At 34.4% G+C, this 21,898-nt stretch overlaps 1 protein-coding gene across 2 annotated transcripts in view; it reads right to left on the bottom strand.

The window, feature by feature from the left end:
- The window catches only part of SYN2 (synapsin II), a 167,918-nt gene that overhangs the window by 80,835 nt on the left and 65,185 nt on the right, over window positions 1-21,898 (bottom strand). Inside the window, exons 4-5 of one of the 2 annotated variants that reach the window (XM_035337566.1) lie at window positions 21,561-21,717; window positions 5,778-5,867 (exon numbers count right to left, since the gene is read on the bottom strand). In XM_035337566.1, coding sequence (XP_035193457.1) covers window positions 5,778-5,867; window positions 21,561-21,717 — 247 coding nt within the window. The remainder of the gene's footprint in view (window positions 1-5,777; window positions 5,868-21,560; window positions 21,718-21,898) is intronic. The other variant, XM_035337567.1, reaches the window with a different exon arrangement.

Consider the following 21,898-nt stretch of genomic DNA (forward strand, 5'->3'; position numbering starts at 1 on the left):
TAGAAGCTCATGTAAAAATATACGCAGTAGATATTTAATAACTTACAGTGCAAGTGATTCCTAAGAAGCTCTCAAATACTTGTTCATATTTAATAATACATTAAATTTACATTAATGACTCTTCATTCACGAATGCCCATTGACATTTCATAACAATTTTTTTTTAACTCTGACTTATCCTAGAGATGTGTTACAACTTACCCTAGTGAAGCGTTGCAACATAGCTTACCTTTTAGCTTCTTAGAGTCTAAATTTTTATAATTTGATTACTGTAGTTAATAGCTAATCTCACATGTATTTAAGATTACAAAAGTAACTCAATTCACAGTGGTAAAACTGAAGAAATTATTTTGGTAAATGCCAAAGTTTAGGTAGTTGACAAACTGCTTGTGTACTAGAAACTGGATAAGAACCTTCACACAGGTTATGGATCTGTAACAGCTGCCATTTCCAACCTATATTTTACTCTCTCTAACTTTCCTTATTGGATTTCTTTAATTTCATTCCAATTTTGCCAAAAGATTATTCTCATTTATTCCTCATATAGGAATTTAGAAGAATGGGCAGAGAAAAATATTTAGACAGTTCTGTTCTCATTTGGATAGATCAGGTCCATTTAAAAGTTTAACACAAACACTGTGACATTTCCTGCCTATGGATTCAGGAAGAGTTAGAGCTGTTATTGTCTGATGGCTCAAGGGTCCAGTTTTCCAAATAGTGCCTTTAGTCTATTTGCCATTGAGACCTTTAAAAATCATCAAGACTTAAAATTGCAAAGAACATATGCATTTCTTTAAGTGAATGGGCATTTCTAATTCTATTCAATTCAATGAAGGTGCATTTTGGGCTTAAAATTCAGCATGTCCTATATAATTGTCATACTAAGATATGTCTTTGGATATAAAATGTATACTTGCAAAAGACTGTATAAATGATTTTTGTGACATACTCTGTTCTAGTGTTTCTGTTATTTTGACAATTGCATTAATCCATATTTAAATGACAGACAATGGCAGCTTTGAGAAGACAATTGTGAGAATGAGTATTATTTACTTTTCTTGTGGCTAAATTAATACTTACAGAAAAGCAATGAAGTAAAAATCTATTTTGCTGGAGATTGTAAATGGTACTTACATAAGGGCTTTTATATTTTGTTGACTGTAAAACTAAATAAATAGAAAAAAAATGTTGAAACCCTATCATGTTTCACTTCACCCAACTGAAAAGATATTATCTAGCATTAACATAGAAGGAGTTAAACCTGAAGTACCATGCTGCATACATTCTGGAAAGTTGGAGAGTACTGACTGACACCACATTTTCCTGGGCAAGAACAGGGTTTCAAACTAGTCTTTATGATTTTTATAATCTCTTATGATTATTTTTCTTTTGTTATTTGTTTTTAATCTTCCTTTGGCTTTGCAGGGAAACACAATGCAGCATACTGCAATTATTACAAATCAGCAAAGATATCTTTGTTATCTATCCCCTTATCTATTTACTAGTAGGTAAAATACTGTCAAACTGTAGTCAACTTTGAAGGAAGCGCAAATATTACAAGGTCAACAGGAATGCACAGCATTATTCCTTTGATGAAGAGTTGCCTATTTCCCTTAATAATCAATATTTCACTTTTTATTTTACTGTAAAACAGTTTGGGTGTTTTGATTTAGAATCCTAAATTAAGACATCATATATTTGTACTGCCAAATATAAAGTCAAATTCGTTTATTTCTCTGGAGAGAAATAAAAAATTACCGAAGGCCAATTTTGACCATCGACATAAAATATATATACACATACAACTACTTGTTCCTGTATGAAATATGAAGGTGACTTTTCTTCCAAAAAGGAAATCAAATTGCAAAGACAATATTGGCAGTGCTAATTACTAGTCCTAAAGGCTGTGCCTTTACATTACCAGCTTACAAATATATTTTAAAAACAGACAATTTCCTCATGTGAAACCAAAACAATTCCTAGATGAGCCTGCAAGAGCCTAATAACCATACAAGGTCTGAATTAAGCACATGACTAATTAATATTCATTACATGTACAGTGTAGCATGTGTTTCCAATTCCATTTTGATGTAGTTGTGCAGTTTGAATAGCACTCTGCAGTAAACAGATATTTTCTGTTTTTCAACTCAACATAGTTGTTTCTATTTCAGTTTTATAGTGAACAGACCTTAAACATAACTAAACCAAATCTCATTGCCTTCTTTATATACATTGTAAAAAGAAATGTTTTCTTAAGTATTTATGAACAAACTGTAATATGAATTATACACTATAATTAGTTTTTAAAACATTTTATATTTGACCTGCCATAAAATATCCAATATGAGGTGTTTCAAAACTATTGGCTGTCCAGTTTGATTTCTGTCTGAACACAAATCTGGCCAAACTCCCCATAACAGATGGTAAAAAGATGGGTTTGTTTGTTTGATGGGTTTGTTTGTTTGTTTGTTCTTTAACAATAAATATGGCAAGAAAAGCTTTAAAAAAATAAATCCTCAGAATGACTTTTTATTTTCCCTGAGATTCAGCACTGCTAAGGATTATGAAATAGATTAATAGATTGCAGCTTTCTGTTTTTTATTATTATTATTATTATTATTTTCCTATCAAGATTTTTTTACTGCAGTGGCACCAATACATTACTAACAGCAGGATATTTTTACATTTTATTTCTACTTCCTGAAACTGTATGTGTTATATGGAAGGTCAGAGAAGAAATACGGCCTGGTGCAACCTTTGATTTTAATTTGAAAATGACTCATGTGACTTATGATTAGACTAGAGAAAAGATCGGAGAATGGAGACTGTACAGGTGAATGGCAAAAAAAAAAAAAAATAAAATGCTTTAATATTGCTGTTTTTTTTCCTTACATGTTCCAATTAAGTTTTAATTAAAATTGCCCGACAATTTTATTGAAAAAAATATATTTTTTCTTTCATGAAAGAACATAGGAGGTGGGAATGTAGTGAAATAAAGGGGACTAATTACTGAGGGAAAAGTTGTAATATGACTCAACCAGCAATGAGTTCAAAAGCCTTACACCATTTTGTATAGTTTAAATCAGTCTGAGATGAATGTTTCTGTTTCAAAAAGTGTTTCATTAAAGCAGTTCCAGTTTTACACAAAAGAATGGCATCTTTGTTTATTTACCTTTTATTGCCTTCTAAAGAGTCAGTACAAATGATCACCAGAGTATGAAAGAAGCGAAAAAAGTAGAACCACTGGCATGCTTGGTGAAAACTTAGTTCACAGAGATTTGCAGTTTTCCCTGGCTCTCCCCCCTACCCTTAAGTGGTTTGCACTGGATGAAAGGGAGAGAGCTTTAGGTTACAATTTGGGGGAAAAGACATGAATGTACGAGAACAAGAGCAACTACAAAAAAATAAAAGGTAAAAACCAAATTCTGTAAGAGTAAATGCAAAAGAGGCTAGTCATTAATAAACGGTGTTTAAAAAAAAAAAAAAGAGAGAGAATTAAACTTAAGTAGTATATGATTTCAATTCATCAACTAATAAAGCTGATATTGAAATAATCTTACCACCCATTCTGGAAATTCAATTAAAATGCTATCTGATACCTTGCTGCCTGATTATTTTTCAAGTCATAAAGTTCCCTGAGAATTTCATCAGAAAGAAAAATAATATGAATGAGCTTTAACACAATCAAATGTTACAGCACCTTTGAACAATGTATGGCAATACAATACTGACATAGGGATTAATTTTTTCTAGATGTAACATTCATTAAGTAGAAATATGCAAAAATATATATATATTTATCTCAGACGTGGAGAATACTAGCATTCAAAAGTTCAAACAAAAGACAAATAGCTTATCAGTTCAGACATTAATAAGCAGTGAAGAACAACAAAATAACCTTATGGAGGAGGGGGAGAAAACACTCAAATGTTTGTTATATTACATTAACAAGCAAAATATGCCATATAAACTCATAACAGATATTTTCTTGTTTGTGTTCTATTACCGAATTTCAATTCAATGAGTTGTTCAAGAGAGCAGCCTGCAATTTAACAGGTAGATCTTGAAAGAACTTTTCTCTAGAAATGATCATACTACATAAAAATTTCAATCTCAAACATAAATTCTTGGTCCAAATTATAGGAAATTTTCCTTGTTCTATGAATTACAATTTAGAAATGCATTAAAAAGCCTGCTTTTTCAATAAAATAATGACTAGTAGCTGATAAAATAATGAAAAACAATACATTTTGTGCAGAAAAATATAAAACAGCTTTAATCTTGGCCATTCTCAGGAAAACAGATATAAAACTCATTAGTATTTAGAAAAAATATACTGAAAAACAGAAGTTTTAATTCTGCTCCACCTGTTCCAAAGAATCCCCAAGGCATAAAATTCCTTTTTTGCATTAGAAAAATATAAATTTTATAAAGTTGTATATTTTCCTGACAAATCCATCAACAAAAACATCTTCGCAAAGTATTGGCTATCCAATACTTAGCTCTGCTGCTCCAGATAAATAACGATTCTCTTTTGGCTCTCCAAAATGTCTGTGTAGCAAACATTCTTAATATGTATCTGTGGTGATAGCTCTTTTCCTAAGTGTCATATGTGACAAAAGGAGAGCAAATTCTGTGAGTTTATAGTCTAAAGGGAACAAAGAGGAGAACTTGGAAAGCCTTAGATGCCACCTACAAGAATGAAGTGTTAGTCAGTCTCAAGACAAACACACAGCAATTACATCTTAGGGACCTTAAATAAAAAAAACTAATGTATTTTATCATGATGTTGCAATGGTAACTGATGCACCTGAATCACAACTGTGTGATAGATGTTGAATGGCAAGATCAGGATTATCCACTAAAAATAGTGGATAATCTATAGTGGATAAGCAAGTCTCTATACTTGCTTATTTAATCAGCAAATAACCTCCTTCCAGTTTCTCGGTGCTGAAAGTATTTCCCTTTGAAAAAAAAAAATACTCAGGAAAGAATTTATGTTTAGAACGTATAAGAAAGAAAAAAAAAATATGTGCAGTGTAAGAAATGATGTTTTCTTTGGTTCATGTAGATCCTGCATATGCAGGCACAGGAATAATCACAGTTGTATGTTCATCTATAAGTTGAAAACTATGTTCTTTACACAGTCAGAAACAGTTTTGGGACAACAATGCCAGTAATGCACCCTCTTCCTATGTGTCTTCAGAAACTATTGAGGATAAATCTGTCCACCTAGACCTAAACTCTCTAGAATAACTTTGTTCTAAGAAAAAAATAAAGGAAGTGAAGATTATGAGTGCCACTTTCATGACTGCATTTATATATAAAAGACTGGGAATCAAATTATGTCAGCTCAGGTACATGAAGATACAAGTCATAAACACCCTGATTTTAGATGAAGTTCCACAGTTACAGGTACATCATCAACACAGATAATAAACACTTGAAACATAACATAAAGAATTGGTTTGAAACAAACCATTAAAGTTCCCCTTCCATGTTAACAGTTGTTCTGTTTATAACCGTTTAATCTCTTTAATATTTCTCTGAAGCTGATTAGCTGAAAATGACTGCCTTAAAATCTGAAAATCTTGCAGTTAACCACCAAAATGTTGTCAATTGGTCACCAAGTCTCACCCCTCTAAAAGCTTCCTCTTTTTTTTTTTTTTTTTTTTTTTTTTTTAATGGACAGTAAAGGGGAGATATAGGTCATGTGTGTTTATAGTTCCTATTTTACAGAGACATTAAGTGAATTTAGTATTGGTATTTGCACGTACCATTTCCTTATGATTTGGATAGAACGTTTGCTCAATTAAAGGGAACTTCTCTGGACCAAGAGATTTGTAGACGGACACCAGCTGGGCAAACTGTAAAACAAGGGAAAACAAAACAAAATCTTAGGAGAGAAATCACATTTTACTGAAATGTTCTCATACTGTTGTCTTGCCTCTTTTCTGTGATCAATAACTAGCATAAAATACACTTAAACATTGTACACTTCTCTGTCTCTCTCATACACATCTTTTTAATTCACCCAAGCTGTGACTTATATAAAAAAACAAACAGCAATACTTCTAAGAGTCAATCCTCACACTGACAGAAAATAAAATAAATTGGAATACTGATTTTCAGATACATCATATTTTCCATATTTTAAGCTGATTTTGTGATAAAACCATGATAACACTGCATTTTGTACCATCTTCAATCTAAAGATCAGACATATTCCACATGAATTTAGCCTCTGGCATCTTACTGACATTGAAATGCTATTTTGCAAAATTGGAAAACAGACAAGCAGTAACTATGTCATATACTACAAGTCAGATGAAGAGAAAACAAAACTTCTGATTTCTGAGGCTCTAGCCATATGCCATAGCCACACGACCATCCTATTACTGCCTCCAGTCAACAAAGATGTTGGTAATTTAAACAGTCAGGTTATTGGCAGTTTTACTAATATTTTATTAACATTTCATCTTTCTGGGCTTTTTCCCCAACACATATCCTCTCTACCTATAATGTAGACCGTAGTAAAAGCACAGAAAGCAAAGCAACATCTAAACACAAAGAGACAATCTTTTTTAAAATAGAAATGTATTTACGGGCTATCCTCTAGTAAACTGATCAACACTTGTGTTATAGCAGTTAAAAACCAAGTCACACTTGAAATCACAGCTTAGCAAATGATTTTTCTAGGGAGCAAGGCTACTGGCAGTCAGAAGACCACTATTGTTTCAAGCCTCCAAAGCTCTGGCTTGTACATGCCCATGATGTGTTTAATTGTCATTATGCCAACATGAGACATAAACAAATTAGCACAACAGTTTGAACAGTGGGATTTGCTGGTTACAAACAGGAAAAAAGCAAAGAACAATACAACTCTGTCCATGATGCGGTTTGATCCAATACTGTGTTAATGTAATTGAGGGTACAGGGCTAGCAAGAAGCATTTAAACTGAAAAAAAAAAAAAAAAAAAAAAAAAAAAAAGATGAAAGCTTTGCATTGCATATCCAGCTGGCATAGAGATTTTGTTTAATTTAGTGGTGTTTACTTAGGTTTGGTAAAACACATATTTAAATTTTGAAGGCCAGTGGAAAATACCTTAATGATGAGTAGTTTTCACCAGAGCCTATGAAATTCTAGCTGGACAGTGTACCGTACAAAACAGACCTCAAGGAAAGGAAATATTATCACAGCTACCAAAATAAGGTGGTTTGCGAACAAAATTCCTGACAACTTACTCCTGTTCTTATCCAAGATCCAAATTTAAAATTTCAAAAGGAAATACTGCCTATGAAATACATGATTTTTGCCAAACTATCTTATTAAAATAGATGTATTCAGTAATAATTCTATCTTTAAAATACTTTAAAAAATTCATGGAATCTCCTGTGATTCTTTCCTCATCTTTTTCCATTTTCACTGAAAGCAAACAATAGCAAGAAAGTGACACTGTGGGGATTATGACATTTGCTGAAGAAGTAAGAAAGCTGTATTTCAGATCAATACTGCTGAATGTCTATTTACTTAGAATAGTACCAACTACCTGTAACATATCACCTGGAGTACCCTATAATCCAGTAATTAAGCTATGAAATAGCACAGTGGAAAAGTCGGTTTAAATTTCCTGAGGTAGAAGAGAGAACCAAAAAATCATTAGTTATACAGACAGAAGCAAAAGACCACTTCTGAAAATTCTGCTCTATATGGACAGTTTAGAAGCTACACAGGCCTTACAAATATGTGGAAATGGAATACCACCCTCCGCCTTTTCTGCTTTTCTATCCAGACTAGGTTTTAAAGGTCTGCTGAAAACTCCACTAACAAGTCTGATATGACTTTTTAAAGACCATTTGCAAGAAGAAGAAAATAAAAAGTATAGAATACATTAAGTTGACCAAATTAATGTTCTGCCTTCATTATGTTTTGAAAATCATTTCACTGCACTAATTTATCTTTAATTTATGCCTTTAAATCACAGTAAGATTTATCAAATCCTTACCTGAGCAAGAACTTTTCAGATGATAAACTACTGAATTATTATGTGAATTATTTGAATATGAAAACAATTTTAATATGTGAATTATGTGAATGCTGAATGTTTTCAGATGTTCATGAAATAGAAAACACTGACAGAGCTACACGGTATCTAAGTAAAGTATTTCATATGTATGCCAAGAACCTTGTTTGTTGTTGTTGTTGTTTTTACCAATTATACGTGTAACAATACAACTTCATAGTGCCTAAAGTTTCAGCAGGAGACTTTTCAACATCTATAGGAAAAATAAAAAGAAATAATTTTTCATTTACAAATTTAATAACTTTATTATTTTCAGCTCTAAGAGGATGAGTCTCAGGTACATATAGTTATGCTTTTTAGATTTATTTATTTATTTATTTTTAAAGGGTAACACTTGGGTTTTGTACCATTCTTTGTAATTTCAACTCTCCTTATTTTAAAAGTTTTCATATTGGCCTACAGATTGTGCCTCCAAAAAAGAACAGGATAGGAACACCTGCACTTTTTCTCTTCTCCAATTAAGTATGGTGTAGATAAGAAGAAATAATTAGTCAAAAACATAGTGAATTAGTGACTTTTTGACAAAGTGAAACACTTAATGAAACCATGGGGTTTCATTACACTAAGAATGGAACACTATAAATTTGACTGTACCAAATCAGTGAACACATAAAAACCCACTCTGTTAACTTCCTAAAGATTGAGTAATTACTTTGATTATCACTTTAGATGAGTTAAAAACATGAATAATTACAAGCATGTCATCCCTGAAATGCTCATATTTTTTTCCTGAACAAACTGCCAAAACTTTTCCCTTAAAAATAATTAGATATATTTACAACAAGTTATTCCAGATGGTGCTTCTTGTTACTTTTAATTCCAGCAATTTTCTAGTCTCTCTTGCCAGACTGAAGGATATATAGCATTGTCCATCCCAGTAGGGAGTTCCTGGTACACTGAATAAAATATTGATGCAACAGACTACTTCACAGTGGCCCGTACAGTTCCCTGCTAGGAAAGTACCCTCAGCTACATATTATAAGACCTCTTCTGTCAGAGATTTTCCTTCATTGTGAGTACTCACTATATGTGCCCTTTACAAGGCTTGTTTCTACTAACAGCAGAAGAACTCCAACCAGCCATCTACTACTGCATGATAACAACTTAAGTGATCACAAAATTCCCTGGACTCACAAATACAGATGAGTTGGGATTCTCTAGCAGTAGAGAAATGGGAAAACTTTGATGTGAACACTTTTTGAATCCCTCTGTTATAAAAAATCATCCTTTTACTTGAGACTTAACTTTGCTGAGATGTAAACAATTCTGTATTCTCATGATAAATTTGCCTTTTACCTGGTATATTAAATGTGATACCAAATGTATCAATGTCTGTGGGTGAAATTACTAAAGTAACATTTCAAGTTTCTAATATGATATCAATAGTCAGTATCACTGCCAGTTTTCTGTGAGTATGTATTACCTAAAAGCAAGTGATGCAGGACAGTTTGAAGATTGGTTTGCTATGTTGATCAAATGTTAAGACACAAAATTTTCATGCTACTGTATACTTAGAATCATAGAATTGTTTAGGTTGGAAAAGACCTCTAAGATCATCTAGTCCAACCTTTACTCTGGTACTGCCAAGTCCACCTTTAAGCCATATCACTAAGCTCTATATCTACACATTTTTGAATTCCTTCAGGGCTGGTGACTCAACTATTTCCCTGGGCAGCCTGTTCCAACACTTCACAACCCTTTCAGTGAAGAAGTTTTTCCTAATATCTAACCTAAACCTCCCCTGGTGCAATTTAAGTACATTTCCTCTTGTCTTATCATTTGGTGCTTGGAAGAAGAGACTGATCCCCACATTGCTATAGCCTCCTTTAAGGTCATTGTAGAGCATGGTAAAATCTCCCCTGAGCGTTCTTTTCTCCAGGTTAAAAGGAAAAAGGTCCCTCAGCTGCTCCTTATTAGATTTGTTCTCTAGACCCTTCACCAGCTTCATTGCTCTTCTTTGGACACTCTCCAGCAGCACTTTAGTGTCCTTCTTGTAGTGAGTGCCTCAAAACTGAACACAGTATTTGAGGATCATCCTCACCAGAGCTGAGTACAGAGGGACAATCAGTTCCCTAGACCTGCTGGCCACATATTTCTAATACAAGCCAGGATACCGTTGGCCTTCTTGGCCATCTGAGCAAAAAATCTTAACTCATTCTGTTGTAAGACTAAGAATTGATGAAAAATAGCTTCCCAAGTAAACACTGTAGAGGTTCCTAGTATTTCTCTATGAACTGCACACCTGAGTAAGTGATGCCTGAACATACACACCACTACATGTGAGCATGAATGGGACTGCTGCAATTGGATTTTCCCTTTCAGTACAGAAAAGCTCCATTTTCCTATAATGACATGCAGAGGTCTCTTGCAGGGTTTGAATCTTGAAGACAAGCTGGTTTACATTATAGGCTGATTTATGTTACATTTATGTTATAGGAAGCAATTAGATAAAATGACACATAGACTTTTTTTTTTTTTTAAATCCTCCTTCACACAGCAACTTGAAAAATGTTCTAAAACCATTTCAGGGGTCCTTGTTGGCCAGCAGACGGAGACACAAGCACTGCACTTGTAAACACTTCAGAGGGAAAAGAAATGAAGTGATTGTGTGGAAGTGCCTGGAAGGGTACATTTGACACATGCACTCTGTGGGAGTGAATTTAACAAAGATTTTTCACCATGCCTTATTTTTACAGTTTTGTATTGATTTTTTTTAAATTATTAATTAAGTATATTCTGTGTTACTCTCTTTATGCTCTTCATAATATTGGTTCTTTGTTATGAATGGCCTATATTTCTTCTATTATGATTTAGCAAATATTGAATACTTTTCCAGAAGGCTGGGTATATCCACATTTGATTTGCTATTTGATACCTAATATAAGAATCAAGAACAGTCTGCTGACGGTAACTTAAGTACTTCTTTCTGTCAGCAGAATCTGATAGACAACTTAGTGAAAGTATTCAAACTTTGAAAGTCAATTCAAAGTTTGACATGGCAACGTAACAATGAAACATGGCCTACAAATCAGTTTGGCCATATTAACGGAATACATAAAAGATGGGAACTGACAAAAGAACTTGATGTTCCTCCAGTAGTTTTCCATTATTAGTATTCAAAGCCAAAGAATACAGTTGGACTATGAATGGAAAGATAAGTTATAGGGAACCCGCATCATAATTCAAGCAGTAATTTTATAACACAGACAAGTTGTTTCTCAACCCTTTTGTAGCTCAGCCTCACATGTAAACATTGGTGATGATGCCTGCCTCACCAAGTTGAGGTGCCCTCTTCCACTATCTTGTCTTTGAGACCTTAGACCCATCACTCTGGGACTAATGGTATCTTTTCTTTCCTTCCTTCCTTCATTCCCCCCTTGACTGTACTTCTTGCTGATACTTCCTCAGCTCATTTATCTCCAGCTCCCTCCTTACCCTCTGGGGTGCCTGTCTGCATCTACTGCGATGAAGCTGTTAAGGCTGTGTGGTTTGTGTTGACCGTTCCCTGAAACATTTGGGTGTCTCCGCTCTACATTACCCAGAATTTTCAAAGGCATTTATTTGGCTTCTGCACCTCTTCTACAGTATGAGTACCTCTCTTCTGGGTGGTACATCTCTCCAATTGCAGTCATGGCTGTAAATAACTGCAGGAATATTTTCACATCTGACAAGATGGACAAATCATTAGGAATTTCAAGACACACACACAAGAAAATCACGCCCTTGGAAAAACTTCAGAGCTCTCACGTACGAGCTATCAGTGTACCCATGAGAGGAAAAAAAAATATCCAACGATTAGAAAAGCAGGACATTAAAAAAAGAAAAAAAAATCACAGACAGACAGAAAAACATTTAATCTTGGCTTGCAAAGTTGGGTAGCAAGGCATCTGGCAATAAAAACCACCTTGGCTAATGAAAGAAGAGGTGACAAAATGCGTAAATAGTGAGGAAAGTGAGATTTAAGGGAGACCTGAGGATTAAAAAGAAAGAATAATAGCTATGAGCATAAAACAGAAACAGACTAGGCATGTTTATTAGAAAAGAATTAGCAAAAAGTCATACCATAAGGTCTAGATCAAGATGCATTCTGAACTTTGTATTTTGAAAATGAAAAGTTACAGAGAGAAACAAGATTTTATTGAACTAAGTCATTCAAATAAAAGCTATGAGAACTCTTTCTTGGGTGCACTTGGCAGCAATAAGAATGTGTAGTAGATTCCACTATAACGGGAACATCGAGTTCAGTGTCCTGTTCAAGGAAACATTTGTGCACCTGTTTACTTTAATGGAACTTGGGCATATGCTTAAACACTTTTCAGAAGGGGTTGAGTCTTGCTACAATAAAGATTTTATTGTGTGGTATGGTTGTTTTTTTTGTTTGTTTGTTTGTTTTTCTTCCCTAAGATGCTAAGATCCTCAGATTTTCCAGTTAAAATAGTTACTTTTTATAAAAAAAAAAAAATGGATTCACTGAAACTTCACAGTAGAATATGAGGAAATCTATCCTATAATGCAAACTCTGTTTTTGCATATATAGCTTTCCCATGTCATTGATAAGGAGTCATGTAGCTAAAAAAAAAATTGTACATGTCTTCAGGTGTCTCTATATGAAGTTATTTTCAGAAATAATGCATTATTTATGTATGCAACTGTTGAAAAAGTAAACCTTATTTTTAAACTGCCTAAATGTATAAATTACTTTTTTTTTCTTCTCTTTCTCAAGATGTGCATAGACACAAACATGTGCTATACAACTTTGTCCACAGAATTCAAACTCAGTCAAATTGGTCTTCTTACCTACATGGACTTTCCTGACCCGAGATGCTTGCTGTTGCATCTCAGCAAGATGAGGAAAATCAAAAAACTTTTCTTTCAAATTATCCCTTGACAAAGCTCAATGGTAGAATGCCATCCCCCAGACAGGACCGGCAAACATGATCTCTTTCAAGTACAGCACAGAAAGTCACAGGACTTCTCTGAGGTGGCCAGCATCTAAACTATGCTATGCTCTGTTGCAGTTTGAACTGTAAACTAGAGACGAAACTACTTGCTAGTTTCTAGACTTCAGAAAAATTTATAAATAGTTTCATAGTTACTAGACTTATTAAAAGAATGAGGACAAGTCCACTTTGCATCCCTTTCAGATGTGAACTGGAGCTAAAAATAGAAGCTCAACATAAAGGAATGACTGCAAGGATATCAGCAACAGTAGCACTGGTGGGATATTTGAAGATAATGTGGGACAGCTATGCTTGTGCAGAGGGAGGGAGGGCACAGGAAGGAGCGTGTATTGTGACAAGGGAGGCAGCACAATAGAAGGGAGTTTCCCTGATGGCTCACAAATTCCTTTTCCAAGAATGGGCTTCTAGCCCCCAGATTTTCCCCATGCCTGAGATACCATGATAATTACAAAAAACAGATATAATCTCTGCCCAGTTTTTGTTTACTTTGTCACCTAATATACTTTAATAGGGAATGTATCACACAGGTTTGCTTTTTAAATAAATGTTAAAACTGCTCTTCAGTTATGGCTATTAGACTTAAGCAAGAAAGCGGGTTTTGAATTTCAACTCTATATATGGAACAGCAGATATACAAGGGATACGAACACCAGCTTTACAGTCCTGGTTTTCAGATTAATTTTACAATCTTTATTTAAACACAGCTTCTTTCAGAATAAGCTAAGAAGTGGTTAAAAGTCTGTTTCAATTTTCTGCCACTGGAAACGTTCAATGCAATGAAAGTCTGCAATGGATGTCAAGAGCTCCCACTGCTGCTTTTTAGGGCAGAGAAGAGCAGGGCAAAGTGACAACAACCTATCACAAAAAGTCAGCAATGAAGTAAAAAATCTGAACCTACTCTTGCATTAAATTATCTTCATGGGAGTAAATGCTTCTCAAAGGGAAAAGTACATACCCAGTTTATATATAAAGTACTTCATAGTTCAAGTGAGGATTGATGAATACTGAACTCTAAGAGTTACATGCTGTATGGAAAGAAGTCAAATCACCACTACACTGTACTGTATTCATTATTTAAGGTTCTCTGTTGTTTTCAAGGAATTTCAAGGGAGCTTACATAATTTAGGAAAGCAAAATTAAGCAAGACCATAATATTCCATTTTTATTGCAAGAATAAACTTAAATATCTCTATAAGTAGGTACAAAGAGGAAATCACACTGTTCAATGTATGTAGATTTCTGTTACGTATTTAAATGAATAATTATGTACTTTGCTTCAATGTAGTGTTCAAAGTTGCTAGTAAATTACTTTTGACCAAAGAGCTTAAAATACTTTTACTTTCCTTCTGACACAGTTTTGTGAATTTACTTTCAGCTCTTGCACTACAAATCCATCAACATGTTTTGCTTTAACTGGCAGACTGAGCAAAGAGGCCAAAATCTTCATTGGCTGACACAGAATTAAACTACGGTTTTTACATTTAACGTTCTGCTTGGATCGGGGCTGGAAGAATAGCACATGTGGACAGTTTGTTCTCTGGCTGTCCTATAGACTAGTCTTCATATGAATAAGAGACACAGAAATGGTTTTAAAAGACCTCCTCCCTTTGTGTAAATGTTTGCAAATAGGTAAATTGTATTTGCTGAGGAGATTGTCACACATTATGACATGAAGCTGTTCAGACTTTGCCAGTCATGCAATTGTGCCCAGTGCCTGAGAAAACAATTCGTCAATGCTTGGGAAAGAGAAAGGCAGCACCTGACTTCCAGTCCTGAAGTGAAAGAAAGGAGCCATTTTTTTTTTGCTACAATAGCTTCCTAAAGTGTAAGGGTAGGAAAAGTGTGGGTGGGATCTACGTATTTCTATATTCTGGCTGTCCACTGTCCCCATCATTTTCTATCAGGTAGATCAATCTTGCCAGAATGGTTGAAACAGGAAAGTTTAGCGCTGGTTCCAGGTTTCATCTCATGAAATATATAAAATTAAGTATAATACAGGTCTTAACATTTCTAAGATTTATAATGTGTAAGAGACATTATATTTTAATATCCCTAAATTTCTTCCCAAATCTGAGTTGAACCCAATTTTAGGGACACATTTGTTAGCCGTGACTTTCAAGAAAAACCGCTCTGGGATATAGAGAAATGCAATAACCAGATTCTAAACCATTGGTCACCATTATTGTACAAATCTTACTCTTGTTAGTGAACACAGAATTTTCTTATAGTGCAACAAATTTGGGGAGAAATTTCTATGTTCTTCCACTAAAACAGATGTGAAATAGCACTGAAGAGTCACTCATAGAAGTGGATTTACAGTAAATAGATATTCAAGACTTTTATTCTTATGCACATTTATTTTTATCTGTTATTCGTTCTCCAGAAGATACTTTGACACAATATTGAAAATCATCTATGTGGCTGTGTCTGCCTATTGGCATAGCTTCAATAATTTCTGTCAACAGGAAGCTGGAATGAACAGAGCTCATTTCTTTTATATGCTCCTCCCTGCAGAGTGTCTACAACTTTCCTGCCAGTGCCCCAGTCTGTTGCTCAGATTATAAAAGCATATCTTGAAGGCTGGAAAACACAGGGGGGCAACTAACAGAGAAAGTGTTCAATATAAGATAGATGAAGACAGATAAGGTGAAAATCACCTGCAAAAGAAACAAAGTAAAACACAACACATGTAGACACAGAATTATGTAAGCTTGGAAAATGGAGCAAGAAAAAGAAAATATTCAACTGACTTGCAAAAAACCTACTTGAATGTCCACTCACAAACTGTAGGAAAAGACACACAGAAGAATTTTGATCTTTATAGTACTATCAAGCCTTACAAATGGAAAAGCCGTGATCAGCCTTCCCTCAGACTAAGTGCAGATGAGCAAGGAAATCACTTTTGGCATAACAGAGTGTTCTATCATACTTCTCTGGCATTTGAAATCCTTAATGGCAAAAAACTCCTACAATGAAGCAAAGTCCCAGTGATCTTTTGAAGGTGTTTCAGTACAAGATGAGTTCACATCTGGAACTCTACATAAAAAATGCCAGAATCTTTCAGATATCTTTAAAATACAGACAAGTCTGTCTGGGTCTTAATTCTACTCTGCCAGCTGTTGACCAGAACACAGTTCCTATTTTTTTCTTTATGTCCTACATTGCTGAACTGGAGAATGATGTAGCACTTCGTCACTATGTGAGAGTTTTCTTCATTAGAGTCTGAGCTGCTCAACACCCAGCTTTTTCATCCATGCAGTGACAGATCTCTCTTCACAAGCTGTTATGACTAAGGAGTAGCTTGACATGTTACCGTGGGCTTCTACATCCCCCCTGTGATTATATCAAGTCAGCATTTCAGGCTAAACACAGACTTCCACCAGCCTGGCAGCAAGCTAATTAAGGTCATAAAGCTCACAAATGTTTTATTGTAGACCCATTATCAAGTTGTAGGTTGTACCATCTCCTTCACCAGAAGAAGTGAGTAATTAACGTATCGGTGGATCCTGAAAGCTGTCTAAACCAACAGCTTCTAAGTAGCCTCCCAAGGCAAGCTAACAAAAGAACAGATTTGCAGCCAGCCACAAATGCTACTACGTTTTTCCTCTGCAGCAAAGGAAACAGAACAGCTATAATGTAATTGGACTGATTTTATAAGGATTTTCTTTTTCTTGGAACATATAACTGTGGTCTGTAGAATTGCCGCAGTTCTGTTATCTCTGCACAGTTAAAACACTTATCACTATCTGAACCTATAGACAGCAATCCAACTACTGTAATACATGTAATTAGTACGTCACAGTCAAAGTTGAACTGTAATAAAATGTTCTATTTATAGCAGATAAGGACGTTGAACCTTACAGTCCCTGACAAGAATGTCAGTTAGCATCTTTACTGACCTCACCAGTTAATTCCACCTCACTGTATGAGCCCATTTATTGGCCAATTGTTCACAGTATGAGTGAAAAGCTAATAATCTGTGGTATTACCATACTGCTACCAATATTTGCAATTGAAAGTAAAAACCAAGAGCAGGGTTCACTTAACGCAAACATTTAAGCAAGCACATTTCACAGAAATCTTAATGGGAAACATTCAAAAGGATGCCTGCAGGACACAAGAAAATTAATTTAAAAAAATCAACCCAATACCCTGGATTTATTTATTTTTTAAAAATAACATTTCCCCAGCACTAATCATAAGCATGGGATGACTATGACTTTGCAACATGACAATGCAAGGAAACATTCCAATTAAGTAAATAAAGACCTTTAAATGTTTCCCTCACAGCTCTGCATTTCCTTAGTAGCAAACAACAGTGTCTATTTATAAAACTCTTGCTTCCATACTAGGTAAGTAGCTTTCTGAAATTCTTACTAACATTTAAGTAGAATACATCTCAAAAGTCAGGATCATGATTTTTTCATGAGGTAGGTGGTAAGTATTATCACGGAAGTGATATAACAGGCATACTGTGATAACTCCAAATCATTAACATATTCCAGTATGCAAACATTCCACCACAAACATTCAATTCAATATTTTCTTTGCCACAGTTGCTAGCATCCTAAATTTTCAAAGGGTTATATGGTGCTTTGAACTTTCGACTTGCATTTGAAGGAATAATATATGTCCCAACACTAGAAAACATAGGCTGTAAGACTTTATTTTAGAAATATTTTTACCATGTTTCTAGCAACCTTCCCACACCCCCATCTTTTGATAATATATCTCAGATTAAATACTGCCTGCCTGCCAGCAATGACATAGAAAACTATGTCTGAAGACACAACATGAAAAGAGTTCCACCGAAAAATTTTGGGCAGGTGCTTCAGTTTTTAATGCAGGTTGTGAATCTGCCCTCAGGGTAGAAAAAAAATGCTGTGCTACATGTTCTAATAAAAGCAAAGACCTGATACTGTGAAGTACAGCAACTTAAGGAAAAAAACATTTAGATGTAGAGCTTAAGGATATGGTTTAGTGGGGACTGTTAGTGTTAGGTCAGAGGTTGGACTTGATGATCTTGAGGTCTCTTCCAACCTAGAAATTCTGTGATTCTGTGAACAAAATCTTGCATTTTGGATTCTTATTTTATCCCACAGTCCTTTTATAATTATAGCCTACCTATCCTGACTTCCCCACCAGTTCCATACTGCTCTCCATTTTACACTTATTTAAATATGTGCAATTGGTGGCTATGGCTAATTCAAAAAAAATTTCATCCCTTAAGTCCCATTGCATTGGATACTGTCGCCCTGTCTCTTTTTGCTGTTATAGAAATCGTGATTTACTTCTGCCACTGAAATTTTACTTGATGGAGGGTCAATGTGTTTCTCATCAATTAATAAGGATGGTGATTTATGGCTTTATCTAGAGTTCATCAATTAATAAGGATGGTGATTTATGGCTTTATCTAGAGTTCTACTTTTTTTTTTTAATGTTTTTGATTTAGCAATTTTTATAGAAATAGCTTTCATAAAAACAAGTTGTGCTTGCTAACAAGGGAATTATCCAGAAAGGCATCCTTTATGCGCTATGAAGAGGATGGGCCTAATCTATGGTCAGTCTAGGCACGTTTGCTTATTCACACTACTTCAAAATTGACATGGACACTCATGACTGCTGAAGATGCTTTCTGAAATACTTTCTGACAGTAGGATGTACTTTAAAAAAGTACATATATGTATGAAGTAGAAACTACTTTTCTTTTTAAATAAATGTTAAGACTGGGAAACATAAAATGTAATCAGAATCTCTATGTATTCTGATACTTAAGCCATGAAGAAAAAGATAAGAATTTAAATAAGAAAATGTATTTATCTGCAAATGTACAAATTCAGTTTCACCCGAGCACGAAGTTCTGTGTATAAGATATTAGAGTAGTAGGTGGTTCAATATCTTTAAACAGTGCTGCATATGTTGAACTCATTTCTGAGCAAGGAAATAACAGGATAATTCTGCTAGTTTTTTTGTTTTGTTTTGTTTTCCCTCTGGTTACAATTTAACTATATTTTCTAGTTCAGCTTAAATACATGCCATTTTAACACTGGGGATCACTTCTTGATTTACCTGCCTGAAGTACATCTAGAAGCATGCTATAGGCATCACTGGTTTGTATGCATAATGCCAGCATGCAGCAACAGATTGAGGAGCACACCCTAAGTTGGAAAGCATCTAAAACTAGACTACAGTTTGCTGCAGGGATTTTATATAGGCAAGGTAGCATGTTTGAGTTAGATGTAATCTAACAAGCTAGAAGATAATACTAGCAAAACTATCAGTCCCTGAGTTCTGCTGCATTATTTGAACATTCATGAAACTGGCTGAATCAAAGGATCAACGGATTTTTACCCATTAACTATTTACTCTGAACATGAATTGAAATATGTTTACATGACTTCTTGCATTGGTTACCATCCCCAAACCTGATAAAGGTTTCACAATAGTCTAGGATTAATATGCTCATACATACAGGGAGATGTCTATACCACTGAGAACAGAAGTCAGTAAAGTCCAAGTTAAAAGCGCAAACAAGTCCCCTTGTGTTTGTACAGAAATTATTTTTGTCCTCAAATTAAAAGTCAGTGTTCTTTTAAAGTAGGATCCAATTGATGTATAGTCCTAGATAGATTTATAATAATCACTTGCATGATTGCAGGCTTGCCTTATCATTACATGTACTTAAAACGTGGAATTAAGGCCTTCTTTCTATTACTTACCTTAATTAAAAGAACTGTGAAGGGAACTGTAGCAGTAAATTAAAACATGACATGATAGTTTTAAGCATGTGACCTGTCTGATACTATAAAATTTCTCTAGGATAGTTATTAAGGAGGAAGTATCCAAGAGATGTGAAATGGACTTTTGCTGAAACTGCAAAATCTTAAAACATTTTGGCTGTCAGATGTAAAAATAGCAAGGTAGGAAAATCTCAATGGAAAAAATGTCATTCTTCTGTATCTTTGAATATAATAAGCTTAGCTGAAGAAATAGTTTAATGTCATACATATTGAGGCTTGGCTAAAGTACAGAAATTTAAGCACAAAAAGAAAATATTTGAAAAAAATCAAAAATAAGCAATTGTGGCAATTATTATAGCAAATATTTCAATAACACCCGATCAGTCTCAGTTATTATTGGACTAAAAAATGAGCACAGTGATTTTCTGTGAAATGAGACCATTTGTAAGAAACATATTTTGGTTTGGTGGACGAACAGCTATGACGCTAATGCCACCAGAAGAATATTAAAAGAAGAAATTATTCAGTTTCTCTCTACTGCATCGTTATTGCATATATATATATATGCTACTGTTACTGCTCCATTGCCCAACTTTACTGTATACAATGCATCAAAGCATTAAGAAATGCCACACAGCATATAAAATGTGATGTACTAAAATAAAGGATTCAGCAATGTACGGTATGTATTCTTAAAATACATAAATATTTTATTCATTATTTATTACCCACTGTACATTACTAAAACATAAAAATGTGATAAAATTAGCTGCAAGAGATATATATGAAAACCTGCTGACAATTTTTCATACGGGTTTTCAAAATAAAACTAAGAAAATAAACATCTTCAAGGCAATAAGAAGTATTAAAGCATTACAGTAAAAGTTTCTTTTGGTGTGAAAAATACTGACAAGTCTTATTCTTACCCAAAAATCAAAAGAAAAAAAATTATGCATCAGTGGCTATTTATAACAAGTGGTATTCTTTACGGTTTCATTGGCTATTCTTTAAAGTTTCATTAGCTCTTGGGCAATTGAATACGTCTATTAAACAAGGTGATTGCACCATCCATAATCATCTTTTACAGTACTGCATTTTAACTTGTTGCTACCAGGGTCTAGTCCAGTATGAACGAAAAAGATCATCAAATTCTACTTTCATCACTACAAAGTATGTACTGAAAAGCTGAATTAGCATCTACACTAAAAGCGGCAAATATCAGTGATTCTCCAGTGTGCCTCATTACTCTAGGTGTACCTGAAAAAAAGACCAACTTCTACCTCGTATGCACAAGGTTATGAAAAGAGCTTTCAGATGAGGAAACTAATAGCTTCAGATTTCCTTGCTGAAGCATATCCCCAAAAATTTCACAGGCAGGAGGAAAATACTGGCTAAAAGTCTGTTTAAATTATGTTCAAAGCCACAAATATGAAAAATATTCTCAGCCTGCTTTTCCCACACAAATTGTGAATAAATACATGTTCCTCACTTGAGGAAGGATGTTCGCAACGGACAGGCTTTCCGTTAGTTTCCTCAGTTATTTCATTATTTGTACTGTGCATATTTTTCTCTCCATCTCCACACTGCCACCACTGTCTCTTTGGAAATAATAATAATAATAATAAAATACATTAGTTTCCTTCTTATTTCTTTCACCATTGTTTCACTGTTCTGTGACTTTGCAGTTTGTCACTCAATATTGACAAGCAGGAATTAAACAAGCAAATAACAGAAGTCACTAAGCCTCCACCTTAACTTTTCAGTACAAGACTTACCACCCATGGTTTGTCACAGAAGTTATAGATGGATTCCAAGGAGTTGACGCTAGGGATGCCTGCATACTGCAGCCCAATGATCAAGTTTCGGAAATCTTCATTTTCTGCCATACTGAATGAATGTTGTCGAACAAGGACAAAATCAGGCCTGAATGACCTAGCAAGGAAAATTGGTAATAATTAATACTCAAATTGCTTCAAACAGCATCTAGTAAATACCGTGACTCCATTAAGTAGAGAGACGAATTATCATGGCTTTTCAGGTTGCTGTGCCACTGAAAGATACATCACTTTTATAAATTATGAGTATTTTTAGTTTATTTCTATGTATACTGGTT

This window comes from Oxyura jamaicensis, chromosome 12, assembly GCF_011077185.1.
Source record: "Oxyura jamaicensis isolate SHBP4307 breed ruddy duck chromosome 12, BPBGC_Ojam_1.0, whole genome shotgun sequence".
NCBI classification, from domain to species: Eukaryota; Metazoa; Chordata; class Aves; order Anseriformes; family Anatidae; genus Oxyura; species Oxyura jamaicensis.